The sequence below is a fragment of the Pleurodeles waltl genome, chromosome 3_1, assembly GCF_031143425.1.
Source record: "Pleurodeles waltl isolate 20211129_DDA chromosome 3_1, aPleWal1.hap1.20221129, whole genome shotgun sequence".
Classification (NCBI taxonomy): Eukaryota; Metazoa; Chordata; class Amphibia; order Caudata; family Salamandridae; genus Pleurodeles; species Pleurodeles waltl.
In genome coordinates this window covers 556,705,082-556,720,878 of record NC_090440.1, presented here as the reverse complement: position 1 = coordinate 556,720,878, position 15,797 = coordinate 556,705,082, and the positions used below count along the sequence as shown (strand labels likewise).

Genomic DNA, 15,797 nt, shown 5'->3' with positions numbered 1-15,797 from the left:
CACTTCAGGCCTTCAACCTTCTGATGCTGATTAATTGAGTACCATTAAATTAACTAATAGTAGCAGCTGTTACTTACATTATTATGATATGTCAGTACTTCAGTAGCACACTGTGCAACCAAGTTATTAATCAACAACTCCTTCTCATCATTGCTGTAATGAGCTCTCATTAGCATGTCGCTCCCCATCAGCTGCTGCACAGTGGCTTGTATATCTACCAAAGCAGTGTGATTTCTTCTCTAGCCTTTCAGTGGAAAGGCAAGACAACCTTAGTTCTGTTCACCTTACTGATTTATATGCCTTGATGGGTCAAGTATTTCAGTGCATATCACTTTAACACCTTCCCTGTACTGGAATTTCTGTGATGATAATGCTGTTATACACTGTTTTAGTCGGGATTGGTCTTCCACTAAAACCTGTTTTTATGTACCCCACAGGAAGAAATGCCTTGCATCTATCTGCCAAATATGGACACTCTCTCTGCTTACAGAAGCTTTTGCAGGTAAGCCAGTGATCCTAGTCCATTAATGCTCCTAGAACACTATGCAGACATTCTCTGTAGCCCAGGGAGTAATGTAGAGTCATGCAGGTAGCCAGGGGCACCGTTTGTGACCAGAAAAAATAATCTAATCTTCATAAGATGTGGCCTGCCTGCCAGACCTGGCAGTTTAAATCTCAGCTTCAGCATTTGACTGCACTTGTGTGCTTCTGGGCAGAACATTTAATCTCCCAGTTTCAAAACGAAAAAAGTGAATTGTAATATGTTAATTATATTCGTGCAATCCCCACTCGAAGTAAAAAGACATGTAGATCGCCTCCTGTTCCCTCCCCCTATAAGTTACAGTGCTCTGTTGCTTTCTAGCTAGTTTTGGGCTATATAAAATACTAATACACACTCTCATTGGTCAATATTCATGTATGTAACAAATCATCATTGAGCAGTTGATGAAATAAAGCCCCGTCCCCGTGTCGACTTCGACTGTGAGAAGGCATTTGACAGCGTGGGCAGAAGGACTGTTTGGAAGCTCCAACACCGCTACAGTGTACCAGATATACTCCTAAGAATCATCAGGGACTTTTACGATGTAATAACCTGCAAATTAGTCCCTGGAGGACAATACACTGATGCCTTCCAAGTGAGAAACTGAGTCCACCAGGGTTGTTTGCCCTCGCCTTTTCTCTTCCTACTGGTTATAGACCTGATCATGAAGACATCCACAGCATGGAGAAGAAGAGGGATCCAGGGGACACCTTGGATGCCCGTCGAAGACATAGACTTTGCAGTCGACCTTGCCCTACTGTTCTATACCCATCTGCAGATGCAGCAGAAGACTGACAAGGTGGCAACCACATCAGCACAACTTGGCCTCAACATTCACAGGGACAAATCAAGATACTGAAGGCTAACACAGCCAGCACAACTACAGTCACTCTTGCAGACAATGCAAGATCATAGACATACAGGGCAGCACAGCCACTGACATCAAGGCAAGAAATAGCAGTCAGCAAAGCAAGGGCTTCCTTCATTCAGCTAAAGAAGATCTGGAACGCCAAGGACCAAATACTGCAAATCAAGATCTGACTTTTTAACACCAACATAAAATCGTTTCTTTTGTATGGAGCAGAACTTTGGATGATAACAGTGACCACTAGCAACAAAGTCCAGACCTTCTACAACACCTGCCTGAGGGAAATTCTCTAAATTCGCTGGCCAGATACCATCAGTAGCAACTACCTGTGGCAGAAGACTTCCCAACTCCCGGCCCGTGAAGAAATCATGAAAAGACACTATGGCTGAATAGTTCACACCCTCTGCAAGCCTGCATCAAACCACCAGGTAAGCCCTGACCCGCAACTCTCAAGGGAAAAGGAAAAGAGGAAGGCCAAGAAACACCTAACACCAAGGCCTTGAGGCTGACTGCGGGGAAATGGATTACACCTGGAGTCAGACAGAAAAGCTAAGGACAGAGGTGGCTGGAGGGTCCAGTTTAATGGCCTATACCCAACGAGGGGAAGTAGGCATAACTAAGTAAGAGAGTATCACAAGACCACTTTCTTTCGTAATTGAGGAATAGATGAGACAATATGTACAGGGATGACCAGTGAGGCATTGTGGGAGAAGGAACCAGAGTTTGAAAAAGTGACTCCTTTTCAGAATATTACATTTTCCAGCATTGAATTGTTTATAAATTTCCATGCTTGATTCCTGTTGAAACTGTGGGAATCTCCTTTAAACGTAAATAGTAAAGTGTTACAGTAGCCATAGGCCCAACAACCTTGTTTGTTTGGTAGCACATCCACCTCATTGAAAATGATCCACTTTCATTGAGTGAGGCAGAGATGGTATGATCTCTGCTAGATGCCACAGTAGGTCAGATTTCTACCGCACTTTGTGTGTGTATCTTTGACCTTGCATCAGCTGCGTAGTGACATCACTTGGTCTTCAACCAGATCTATGTTCAGATTCCACAAACTGAGTTGGTTTTAGGGTGTTTTTAGACCTCTTCATCTTCTGGCGAAGAAGGGTGCTCAACCATTACTGTGACAGAGTGAGAAATATCTTTTTTCAATCCTGCTCAGACTGCGTACAAAAAAAACATTTATACTGATGAGCTGCACAATCATTGCATTTGTTTGCCTTCATCTTTCTCACTAGGCATTGACACTATGACATGTGTATGATAATTCCCTCCAAAGCACTTATGGACTGGAAAGAAGGAAGTCTCTCTCTCTCTCTTTTGGGAAAATAAATCACTCATTCCAAAGGGAATGTCCTCCTTCCCCGTGGATGAATATGTGAAAAGTGTTCCCCCAAGCACTTCTATGAATGTGGTGGAACCTACTCAGCTGGAGTTTAACACAGAAGGGCCTTGTAAGTAATTGGGTTGCTTGTTTGAGGAGGGAGTGGTGAAACACTATTTAAGCAGAAACTCCAATATTTGTCAGGGTGAAGTGACAAGCAAATCTAAAATTAACTTGTGCTCAACTCTCTGGTAGCTTGTCACAGAGCTGTCCGGCTTAACTTAGAGGTAATGTGTAAAGTATTTATGTAGCAAGCCAAACAGTAATAAAGTGAAATACAACACAGGAAAGATCTACACCTCTAATTTAGAAAAATAGAGTAAAATGTTATAAATAATTTAAGACCAAAACAACAAAAATAAAATCAGTAGAACCAAAGATAGCCAATTTGAGAGATTTAGGTCAAAATAGTGCCAAAAAGCATAAATCGCCAACTTTGGTTATCTGATCATGCCAGACTTGGAAAAAGTCACAGCTTCAGGCCAACCAGAGTGCGGGGCCAGCTACAGGGACCTAGTTAGACCTGCTGGACAAAGTACTTTAAATCCTGGTTGCAGATTAATGTGCAATCCCGCCCCGAGGATGCATCATGCGAGGTCCTGACTTGGCGATGCATCAAGGAGCAATGGTTCTGGGGAGCTGCAATGGCGATGCAAGGCCCTTGCGTGGGATGCCTCGCGCAGCGCCAATTCTAATGAGCTGCGGAGCTTTTGATGTGAAGTCCTATGTCAGGGATAGTCTTGTGAGGTGATGCGTCCTGAATTGGTTCTGCTGCAACCACAGCTGGGCTGGCAGAGCACCTTCAGGCCCCCTTCCAAGGGTCCAGGTCTAAGGTGGCACCACTTGGGAGGGCAGGACTCAGGTGGAAGAGTCCAGGTGCTGGCTTTGAGGTTGTTGGAGTCTATTCCGTCCCTGAGACTCTGATCAGGAGGCCAGCCAACTAGCCTACTTGAGTCACTCTGGTGGTCCTGGCAGTTCTTCTTCTGAGCCTTCCAGAAGACCATATGTGTACTGAAGAGTTGAGTTTGAGGGTCCGTTATTTATACCCGGTGCCCCCTTTAAAATAGGAGAAAGTTCTGGAGGTTTCCAACCCCGCCCCCGTGGTGTAAGTCATCCCCTTCCTTCTTGCACTGGCCCCAGCATTTCTGTGGATACAAAAGACTAGTTGACAAACCTTTTGTGAATATGTTCAGGCAGATCCTTTGTGATGTGCAAGTGTGGTAGGTGAAGCCTCCTCCTCTTCATTAAGTCAGAGTGGCCAATCCTGCCAACACATAGCCTCCCTTTGTCTCACTATCTGGGAGCAGTACACAAGGACCAGCTGCATCTAGTCATGTGACCCAGGAACGAGTTGCATGCACCAGATGGTTAGGACAAGAAAATGCCAACCTTTTCAGCATTTTCAGAATTGTAACTTAACATTCGACTTTACCATTGAAGAGGGGTTTGAATTACAATTTTTAGACATCAAACTTGGCCCGTCTCGTCGACTTGCTACCAGTTAAACATTATCACTTGTTAAATGTAATAAACCCAATGTTGTCCTATCGGTGAGGTAGGCCTTGCAGTAGTGAAAAAAGAATTTGAGTTATTCAGTTCCAGTACATGTAAAACTAAAATGTACATTTCCAACTTTTTAAACACACTGCAGCCTGCCCTCTGGGCTGTTCAGAGCTTACCCTAGGGGTGACTTATATATATTAAAAAAGCAAGGTTTGGGCCTCGCTATAGTTTTATTTTGCCAGGTCGAAATGACATTTCAAAACTGCACACCCAGGCTGCGATTGCAGGCCTGAAACATGTTTTACAGAGCTACCAAACTGTGTGGCACAATCAGCACTGCAGGTCCCCTAGTAGCATTTATTATAACTAGTACCATTTTATTTGGCACTTAAATTGAATGTGCCAATTGGGTGTAATATAATTTTACCATGTTTAGGGGAGCGTGCACTGGTACTTTAGCACTGGTTGGCAGTTTTCAAGTGCACAGAGTTTTAAGGCCAACAAAGTCAAAATCAGCAACAGTTGGAGGGGTGAAGGCAAAATGTTTGGGGGACGATCACCCTAAGGATGACAAGTCTAATAGCCGTTCAGCTACCCCCCTCGAAGACCAAGTTTTCATCAGAGAAAGTTTTATAAAAAGAAGCAGAACAACCTCTGAAAATGACTCTGATATTTTACGCCTCAGGCCTGACTGGAAGTCAAGCCCAAAACATAAGTGAAAATCCATACATTGGTGCAAAAAATGTAAAACCTTGATGACAACCTCCCTGTCGATTTACTGTCTCGCTGGCAAAGTCTTCATACAATGCCCTGTCATCACCGTCCAAGACGATACCGTTGATTACTGCAAGAACTTGCTCAACGATGACCCTGTTGAAGGCAACTCCAGCGACATGCTCATTGATGGCTATCATTTCCGCAGCCAGATCATACATAGCAATTGTACTGTCAACTGTCATCAGCTAATCAGCCTATTGACATTCAACTTTGAAGGTTTCTTTGCAACTGCCTGGCTACCAAGAACAGACCTCCAATATGGCTTACAGTACTGTTTACTTGCATGTGTTCTGCATTCCAGGGGAGACTCCAGAAGATTAAGAAGATATAAGGATAAGGGCAGTGGGTTCTCCTCTGTCGATTAGGGCACAGCTGTCGTCTGCTGCAGCGAGCAGAGGTGTCTCGGTGCTGTGGTTGGTTCAGGCTCCCGATTGTGAAGGGTCTAGTAGGTTGTTTCTCTCCCGGTGATCAGTGGGTTGGAGGCTGATGGCCTTCTCCAGGACATTAGCGGGGAACGGGAGCAGTAAGATGGGTCAGTAGTTCTGCAGTTTGTTGGGGTCTGCCGAGGGTTTTGGCATGTTTCCGAGTGTCGGGAAAGGCGGCCATGGTTAGCGAGGCATTGCTGATAGTAGTGAGTTGGCAGCTTATATTGCCTCTTCTGAGGTTGAAAGGTTTATGTGCTCCACCACCCTTGTCATGTTCTCTGACTCCATTTCTGTCCCTTCCACTGCAATCACAACCTCAACCCACAGCCTCTTTTTCTTCCACCAATACTGCCTCTGGTGTCATGTCCTGTACCCCCTAGTGCCTACGGACATGGAGATGAAGATTGTCTTAATAGTGATCAGAAAGCAGTCCTAGATGAGGAGGATAGTGAGGTCATGGAAGAAGAGAATGGTGAGGAGGAATTGAGAGACTTCATTCATCATTCTGCCCTAGGAAGGTGACAAGATCTTTCTGCAGCCAGACTCTTCATTAGATTACATCACCTGACAGCAAAGAAGTTTGGCCTTCTAGTGTTCTCTTTGAAGCAGGCAGCAGTATTTCTTGTATGATTTTATAGGAGCAGCCTACAAAGACAACTAAATCCATTCCTATCCTGAATCTTCTATGGAAAGGAAAGCTGACATTCATCCAAGTACCATCCAAGGAACAAGTAGTGCACCAGAGTCTGGTTCGGCATATTTCGCTAGCCACCCCAAGCCAGATTCTGTTATTGCACTAGTTACTCCGAGGAGGTCAAAGAATTCTGTTGCTCTGACCTTTACTTCTCAGTGCTAACGTGGGAGACGTATAGTCAATTCTGTGGCAGAGAAATCCAACAAAACAGCAGATAATATGCCCCTCCTAGGCGGCTACCTCTGCCAAATGTGGCATGACATTTTACTTGGTGCAGACTTAATTTCTGAGAGTAGAATAAAAAAAAGCTAAGGCGGATGTGAGGGAAGTGGCTAATGTATTCTATCATAGATGTGACAATGGATGTTTAAATGCTGGTTTCCATCAAATTCCAGGTGTGGAGATAACGTGGAGACGGAGTTGGCACAGGTCTACATTGTTCCAACCAGAAGTGCAAGCTCTGATATCCTCAACATGCCTTTGAACAGCCAAACCTTGTTTGGCAAGTATGTGGACAATGTGCTGTAAAGTATAAAAACTGATGCTGGTACAGCAGGCTCACAAGGAGTCCTGCAGTACAGGCCTGCCGAATCCACCTTTTTTTTTTTTAGTGGCTCCAGACTCTCTCAGGCCTACAGAGTCAGGTAAAACCAGTCATGGGTTCAAAGATTATTATATTATCTCCCCTCAATTCCTTCTAGATAAGCTAGATATGACCAAAACAGCATGCTTGATCAGAAGCTAACGTTGGAGCTATCACAAATCAGCAGGGAAGAAGATGGGAGCTGCCCAATGATATGCCCAGGTTAGTAAAAAAAAACGGTCCTAGCTTATCAACACTCTATCCCCACACCAGTCACCTGCCTCCAATGCAGCCTGTAGGGGAAATAAATTCCTGTTTTGTTTCCACATGAAAACAAGTTAACACAGATCTGTGGGTACTCTAAATAGTTCACTCTGGACACACCATGGAATTTTCTACAGGAGCCTCCCAATCACCCATACACAAAGAAGTACCACCTGCTTGTGTGAAAACTGCAAAATTAAATTCCTTATCTTGTAAAAGGCAAACACAAAGGTGCCAAAACCCCAAAGAAATCTTGGCTTCTGTTGCACGCATATGGAAAACCAGATCTGGCGTTCTAACCTTCTCCTACATTTCTTCTAAAGCGTGTACATCCTGCAACTTTACATAGGAGCCCCCTCCTCACTTGAATTCCACAAGAGGCTGAAGGCCTGGCTTTCTGAGCAGTCCAACCTGGCCATAGGTTTGGCTAGACTCATACCAGCTCAGTGCCAGGATACCCTCCTGGGTGATAGTATGCTCTGCAAATCTGCATAAAATAAAGGGGCGAAGGAGACAGAGGACAGCCCTGTTGAGTACTCCATGCCTGCCTGAATCCATATGACGGTACCCCATTTACTAAAATGTTTGCTTGTGGGGAATCGTAAACTATCCATATATATAATTGCATAATGGGTCCCACTCCCACCCTGATCAGGACCTGTCGGAGGAAAGCCCATTCCACAAAATCAAACGCTTTTTCCACTTCGATCGCCACGTTGCTCATTGGACTGTTGTGTCTGTTTGCTTTTTAAGGTGCAGTACTCTTTGAATATTATCATAGGTTTGCTGGTTATGAATTAACCCACACTGGTCTAGGTTTATTTATTAAGGAAGAGATTTGTCAATTTGTATTTACTTTTATATTGTTTTGGAGAAGTCTGGCATTATCTTTTTCAATCCATTCCCATTTCTTCATCTGGTTCCTTCTCATTTCAGTTGCACATACTGTTGCAGTGTTCCACTTCCTGTGATAAAAAAAAATATGGTTAATCTACGGTTGATTGGGGAACCACTCTGTTTCGAGAATACCTTAGAGTATCCATAAGCGCAACCATGCACCCATCTTATTTGACATTCTATCACAACAGTTGTCCAAATAAATGAGGCAAGCAATTTATCCTGATATTTTGTCATCCATTAATATGCATCTACCGCTGCAAGGTGACCAGTAGTCTTGCTCATACTTCTGGTGCAAGATATATACAGCAGAATGTTGTGATACACTTTAATTGTGAAGTACCTACACCTTGCAAAGAACATGGAATAGCAGCCCACAAGCAGGCTGGCTAGCATTTTCTTTTTAGTTACTTGAGTTGTACCTGAGTAAGCATACTAGATGGAAAAGCAACATTGGTTTTATTTTTGAAAGTACAGCACAACTCAATGCACAGCATGCACTAGATATTTTTGTTTATAACAGCCAAATTAACCACAAGGAAGATTTGATAATTGTAATGACCTTTTTTTGTAGTGACCCATAAGGAACATTGGGCTTCCTTTTACACAGTATAATAGGAACCAATATATACCTTATGTCTAATCAAGAAAGAATTATCTTTCAGTGTGATCCTATGCTAAAATCTTGTTAGTGCCTCCAATTGTGGTTTAAAAAAACTTTGATTTCAGTCAGGATCCTCCACACAGCCCACATACACCACCAGCCTGGACCATACAGTACAGAGCTTCAACAACTTGATAACCAGTGCTGCCGACCAAGTCACCTGCCACCAAACCAGCCAAAGCGCAAAGGCCATCCAAGCAAGCCAACTGGTATACTCTGGAACTCAACAAGCCGAAACGCTGATGCAAACAACTTGAAAGAAGATGGCGCACAAGCAGTAATTAAATCGACAGAGCCACTTTCAAATCGGCCTTCAACGACTTCCACTGAAAGATCAGAGCAGCAAAGAGGGAGGTCCTGACCATCCGAATTGATACCAGCGCCAGCCGAACTAAGGAATTCTTCACCGTTGTCAGAAAGTTGACTAGCTCTGCAGCCACTGAAAATCTGACCCTGCATCACATGAGCTCTGCAACGCCCTTGCCAAGCATTTCCACTACAGAATAGCAACCATTTACAAGAACTTCGATCCCCAAACCTCCAACACCTTCAGCCTCCAACCAACCACCACAACGAACATGTGCTTAACGCCTGGAAACAACTCAGCGTGTCAGACACAACCGCCCTTATGAGTTCCCTCCATTCCAGAGCACCCACCGACCTCTACCCCCACTGACTTTTCAACCTCAGAAGAGGCAAGATAAGCTGCCAACTCACTACTATCAGCAATGCCTCGCTAACCATGGCCGCCTTTCCCGACACTCAGAAACATGCCAAAACCCTCAGCAGACCCCAACAAACTGCAGAACTACTGACCCATCTTACTGCTCCCGTTCCCTGCTAATGTCCTGGAGAAGGCCATCAGCCTCCAACCCACTGATCACCGGGAGAGAAACAACCTACTAGACCCTTCACAATCGGGAGCCTGAACCAACCACAGCACCGAGACACCACTGATCACTGCAGCAGACGACAGCTGTGCCTTAATCGACAGAGGAGAACCCACTGCCCTTATCCTGCTCGACCTCTACACCGCTTTTGACATGGTTTCCCACAACACTCAGAAACCACCTGTGCCAGACTGGAATAACTGAAGGATGCTCTCAGACTGATGGCATCCTTCCTCACAGTGCTCACCCAGAAAGTCTGCCTCACCCCCTCCACATCGCAAGCCAAGCACAACATATGCGGCGCTCGCTCAGCTATACACTCTTCTACATGACACCACTAGCAGACATTGTCAGATCGCACAACATCAACATCATTTTCTACCACCACAACACACAGCTCGTCCTATTGCTCTCCCCCGACCCCACCTCAACTAAGATGGACTTCTACAACTGCATGAAGAACATCTCAGCATGGATAAAAGACAACTACTTGAAGCTCAACACAGACAAGACGGAAGTTCTCATCTTCAGCAAACACACTGCCCTCTGGAACGGCTCCTGGTGGCTGTCGGAGCTCGGACCCACCCCGTGCCAAATGACCATGCCTGCAATCTTAGCATCATCCCAGATAACGAACTCTCCATGAGATATCAGGTCAATGCCGACTCCTCAGCCTGCCTCCACACGCTCTGCAAAATCTTCAAGTGGCTCCCCATCAACACAAGAAAGACAGTATCGCATGACAGAATTAAGGAAGGGGATCAAGGCTTGACTTTTCAAATGAGACCTACATTAAGTGCCTGGATACCCTCGCAGGTGACAAGCCGTGCTTTAGAAATACCTGATTGATTGAGATGTTCGTTGAATGTATTGCTATAGATAAACATGCTCTGCATTCTTCTGTCTTCAAGTGATGGCTAATATTTAGGCCTTTGATATCCTCCAACCTTTGTTTCATTGACTTCTAATTCCAAGGTTGTTAGGGCTTTAAGATCATTTACATTAAGATTCCAGACAAACGTAAAGAGCCAGATTAAGGGTTTGTCTTTTTGCCTTATCAACATTTTTAGTTGACCGGTTGATTACCTTTTTACTTGTAATATTCATTTGTTTCGTGAATCTGACACATTAGGTGTCCAACCCCCCCCCCTTCTTGTTGAGTCTCAGGCAGAATTTGTCTTTAAAAAAGGAAGAAATCTGCTATTGGACAAAAGGTGTGGATAGACCCTCACTGGCATCACCTCTGAACTCACGTCGGAAACGTCTGCCAACCTTACACTATCAAATCTCCTTGCATATGCTTATCTGTTTCATTGCCTGTCTTGTCCCACTGGAATTTGCTTGCTTTCCTTTCTTTTATTTCTTGTTTAAAGTTGTTCAAGCTGGCTTCAATATCTGTATGATTTTATATAGATTCCTGATCATTGTTCAATAATTCACTTTTAATTTCTTCAGTTTCTTTTAAATGCTTGATCTCTGTCCTTATCAGCATATTTTATCAGAATCTTGATCATATTTGCTGGTGTGATAGCATTGTTTACAGCCAATTCTTCAAACTTTTTTGGATCAGGGTTCTTGAACATTTGTATGATCAATTCCCTAGGTCCTCTCGGGACCCGTCCCACTTCTAAATCTTTTTTTAAGAGGTAATAGAAAAGGAACACTTGCGGAGCAAAGGACACAACTTGTTTTAGCACAGTATCCCTTCTTAAAAGCAATCAGTCCAATTTCCTATATAAAAAACACAAAACTAATACATGCAAATGGAAGACATGGTTGACTAAAACAATCTAAATCATGTCTCTATACTGCATGCAAATAAATGTAATATTCAAAATGAGTAGCTAAATATGTCAGATACATAATTAACAGCAATCAGTAACACAAAAAGCAGCAGCATATATATGAAAAATATAAAACATAGTGCTAATGTGTTAGGCGGACTGTTATATTTAACTTGGTAGAAGTACATAAGTGTGAGACAACCTAGTGCATAAAGAAGAGTAATATAGACGCAATGTCAGATTGTCATAAAAAACACAATTTTTTGCAAGGGTTTCTCAGTCTCCATGATCCACCTCCAACTGTCAGTCCATGGAACTCCAGATGATCAACACATTCCCCCACAATGACATCAGTACACTCCACAGCAGTCGAGCATACCACATGATGCTGTGTTAGATTCTAGTGAGTGGCACAAGCCTTTCTATCTGTACCCATAGGAGAGTAGTAAACCTTAATTTAGCCTTATATAATGGTGTCTTCCCCACGAATGTGTGTCCCGGATAATGTGTGATGGGCTATGAACTGTGCTGGGTTGGGAGGCCATGTTTCCTTAATGATGGGCTGTCTGCAAACCGTAAGGTTTGCTCAGGGTATCAGTGCTGCCTCACTGGGAGTCACCATGACACTGACAGTTGGCACTTTTCCTTTCTTCTTTGATTGCTCAAGAAGAAAGCCTGTGTAGATGCTGTCTACTTTGGTTGCCTTTTATGATTTTTGTAACTGGCATCGCAATGTGATTGTTCCTTCCCACAAAGGTTTACATCTTTATAAGAATACTGTCCCACTTCATCCAGTTTGCTTGATTTGCATGGTTGTATGGCGATGTTCTGCTGCACTAGCACAGAGCAGTCTTACAGGGGTATGGAGGTTGTTTTCCACAAGACTGAGAGCCCGCTCAGGACTCTGGAGGAAGCCCTGTTGCTTTGGCTTCTCCTTGAAGTAGTAGTTGTACTGGCCAGTGAGTGAAGTAGTGCTGGCCCCTTACCAGAAAGACTAAAAACAAGGACAGTTGGACCGAAGCTTTCTAGAGGTTGCCTTCAGGAACTGGCTGCTTAAGATCCATAAGGACTTAAAAGGCCAACTGGAGAGGTCAAACCTGAAAATATCTGATTTGCAAGAATGTCAAGAGTCCAGAAAACAATTTTCAGGACTGTAAGTGAGATGTCCCTGACATAGTTGTATACCATCACCTAATATTGTGCAAAATTAAAAAAAAAAAACGTTTGTGACCTAAAAGGTCATAACCATTTTCATTTCATGTTAGCCCCTTTCTTAGGGTATTAGCCTTTTTGCTGAGGCTGGTCTTCCTTATTACAGAACTACTTGTACCATCTTTCTAGTCTTAATGTAAGTTGAACCTAACCCTCAGCCCCAGTTCCTTCGTTGAGTTAGGTGAACTAATTACTTCAGTGGGTGCCTCCACCTCCCCTCTCCTTCCTCTTGAATATTTGTGCTATCAGATCATCTCAGTGCTACAGTGGTATGCTATAAATCATAAATTATGTATCAATTGTTGTTTAAATTGTCATTGTACTGCTCCTTTGGTATAGCATCGAGGTCATGTTAACGTCTCATTCATTCTAGAAAAAGTAAATAACAAATAAATGCAGAATATTTGAAAGCTACAGTATAATTGGGCAAATCTTACAGCTGAAGCCAATGGTTGTATTTTGCATTTTTTCGCTATATTAAAAAGTAACACTGTGCATGGGCAAGGGTGTGGTATGATGGTGTACCTCTGTAAAATTACATCCTTATTGGGAGTGGGTGTCTGCAGAGGCCACCTAATGCTTTGCCTTTGAGAAAGCGATCATTATTGGGCTTTTGTATTGTATTCCACCTAGTGAGCTCTCATTGGAACACTGTGAGCTATAGTACAATGAGCTGCACATTAATTTATTGTACACACAGACAACAATAATCTGGTGCAAATCAGAGTAATGAGTAGGTCTCTTGGTGAATTCTCTGGTGGTATTAAAACGAATTGCTTCACTAAGGAATAATTGTTGAATTTCAGCCTGTTTTGAAAAGGTATAGGAAGATGTAGGAGAGTGAAAGTAATTTGTATGAAATAGCTTAGTTAATCATCACATTTTTATTTTACAGTTTAACTGCCCAACAGAAAATGTTGACCTCCAGGGTAGAACTGCCCTGCATGATGCAGGTAAGGACTGGGCATGCAATGTAGGGACTGAAGCATAAGGTGGAGGGGGATAATTGACTGGACAAGATGGCATCAGAAGAAAGTGGGGTGAAGAGGCATGATTAAGCTGATCTGGTCATTCGTTCAAAAGAGGAAGGGTGATGATTATTTAAATAGGGTTAAATGAGACTAGGTTATGGAGGATTCATAAGGTTTGGAAGGGGTCTGGGTGATGAAGCTACTGTAATATTCCTGAGGATTATTGTTGCTGTGTGACCAGGAAATGTACAGCAAGAGCTGTATGTCCCTTGCAAACAAGGCAAACACCATGACAGCAAGATGAGGAGTAGCAGCTCTCTGGATTTATCTACCAGGATTTCTTCTCTAGTATTTGATCTTTCATATGTTTGAATCATCCCTGTCATCAAGTTGGGATTCTCTGAATAATTTTTATGTAAGCAGTACAGTGCTACACTGAGATTTAAAAGTGTAAATGACCAATTTATTAAGCTATCCGCGGAATTTAAAGGAACCAAACTTCAACCAAGCAGGATACAGATGGGCCAGCATCACTCCCCTCAAGGACCGCCATCCCTCAAATTTTATTTTACTGCATGTCGTGTGAAGAGTGTCTCCCTGAGCTCTGCTCAGGTTGTCCTCTGAAATAATTTTTTCTTCATTTTTAAGTCAATTGTGATCACTACTATTATAATTTCTGACTGAAAACATGGCAGATGTTCCTAAAAGGGCCTCTTCAGACCTTGTGGCTCCTGTGGGAAAATAAAAGCTACGTTCTGAAGACCCGCTACATGAAGTGCACCTGCAGTCTCCATTCTAAACACATATCCAAGGAATGCAAGATCTGTTGCACCCTCTGAGCCAAGTCTCCAAATGCCCAAACGTAGGTTACTTCTATAGGAACAAAATATCAAGGCAAAGGAAGACACCCTCTTGAGAATATATACAGTAAAGTATTCAAACATCTCCATAAAGGCCCACAAGAGAAACCATTCTCTTCAACATTCTCCAAAGCATTCCTCACATCGAGAATCTTCAGGTGAACCTAGGAGGAAGATTTTAAAATGCACAGAGCTCCTCCACTTAGAATTTCCTAGCTCTGCTTTGGATGTCCTGGAATGTCCTACAAAAAAAGGCATTTCTTCTGGGCTAGAAAGACCATAATCTGAACCTTTCACACCATCTCTAAAGACTCTGTATCGCGGCTCATCTAAAATGAAGTTGAAATCTCTTTGGCTGTGTAATCTGTAAAAAAAAAAAAAAACATCAATAAAACACACTGAAAATGCTTGGTTGATGACTGCCTTGAATCCACCTCACCGAATACCACATCTGTGTCGACAACACTGTAAACTGGAACTCTGTCAGCAACATCTCCGAAGACATAAACGCAGTTAAAATTATCATTGAGGACTCCACTTATCGAAAAGACCATCTAAGGTAATTTTAATATTGGACAAAGGCATTCTATGCCTTGCCTTCTGAAGCACATTTCAACCAGTAAAAAATTGCCTTTCCCTCTCTAGCATTTACAGGAAATAGAATATTATTTTGAAGAGCATCCCTTTAGCCCATATCCTAGTCCTGCCTAAATTAACATCAAGTACCAGGAGGACGATGATGATGGTCAGTATCTCGAAGGGAAATATTCTTTTCCTTAATTGCCTGTTTACCAACCAGTAATGCTCAAGCCAAGAGATGATTTGCAGTGATACAGCGAGTCATAAGGAAGATGAAATGAGAACCATGACATCTCACTCTAATAGCACCAGCTTGGCTCAGACACTACTGGTACACAGTTACTTCTCCTTTCAGAGGTGAATCACATTACCTTGAGGCCCCTAACCAATCTCCTAAGCCTGCACTCAGGCCAGGTTCTTTATCCGCACTCGAAATTGATCCATTAATTGACCTGGCTCCTGAACATAATAAATATTACCTCTTAAATATCCCCGAAGATAGCAGAGTAAAACTTGCCAAATCCAGAGCAGATTCAGCAAATAAGACACATTTAGCCAAATCGAAACACTTTTGTCTGTGGTGTTCCAACCACAATATTCATCCTATTTCTTCTCTTCCAGATTCTTCCATATTTAATTCACTTAGTACGTTCATATCTTTCCCACTCTTTAGTCAAAGTCCATTTATTGGCAATTTCACGATGTAGGTCGGCTACCCAATACTCCTGATGGTAAAATTGGATTTTAAAGGAGATCCTCAGACATTAATTTGGAACCTATCCTCTGGTTAGAAAACCACCGAATCATTGCAACTTAATACAACCATAACACATTTAATGAAACATCCTTTTGAGCCTATTTACAAGACAGAAATTAGATTCTTGACTTGGAA

The 15,797-nt window shown here is 42.9% G+C and overlaps 1 protein-coding gene across 4 annotated transcripts in view; it reads left to right on the top strand.

Moving 5' to 3' along the window:
* Window positions 1-15,797, top strand: part of UACA (uveal autoantigen with coiled-coil domains and ankyrin repeats) — a 287,356-nt gene that overhangs the window by 210,137 nt on the left and 61,422 nt on the right. For all 4 annotated transcript variants that reach the window (XM_069222950.1, XM_069222948.1, XM_069222946.1 and 1 more), the window contains exons 4-5: window positions 438-502; window positions 13,391-13,448. In XM_069222950.1, coding sequence (XP_069079051.1) covers window positions 438-502; window positions 13,391-13,448 — 123 coding nt within the window. The remainder of the gene's footprint in view (window positions 1-437; window positions 503-13,390; window positions 13,449-15,797) is intronic.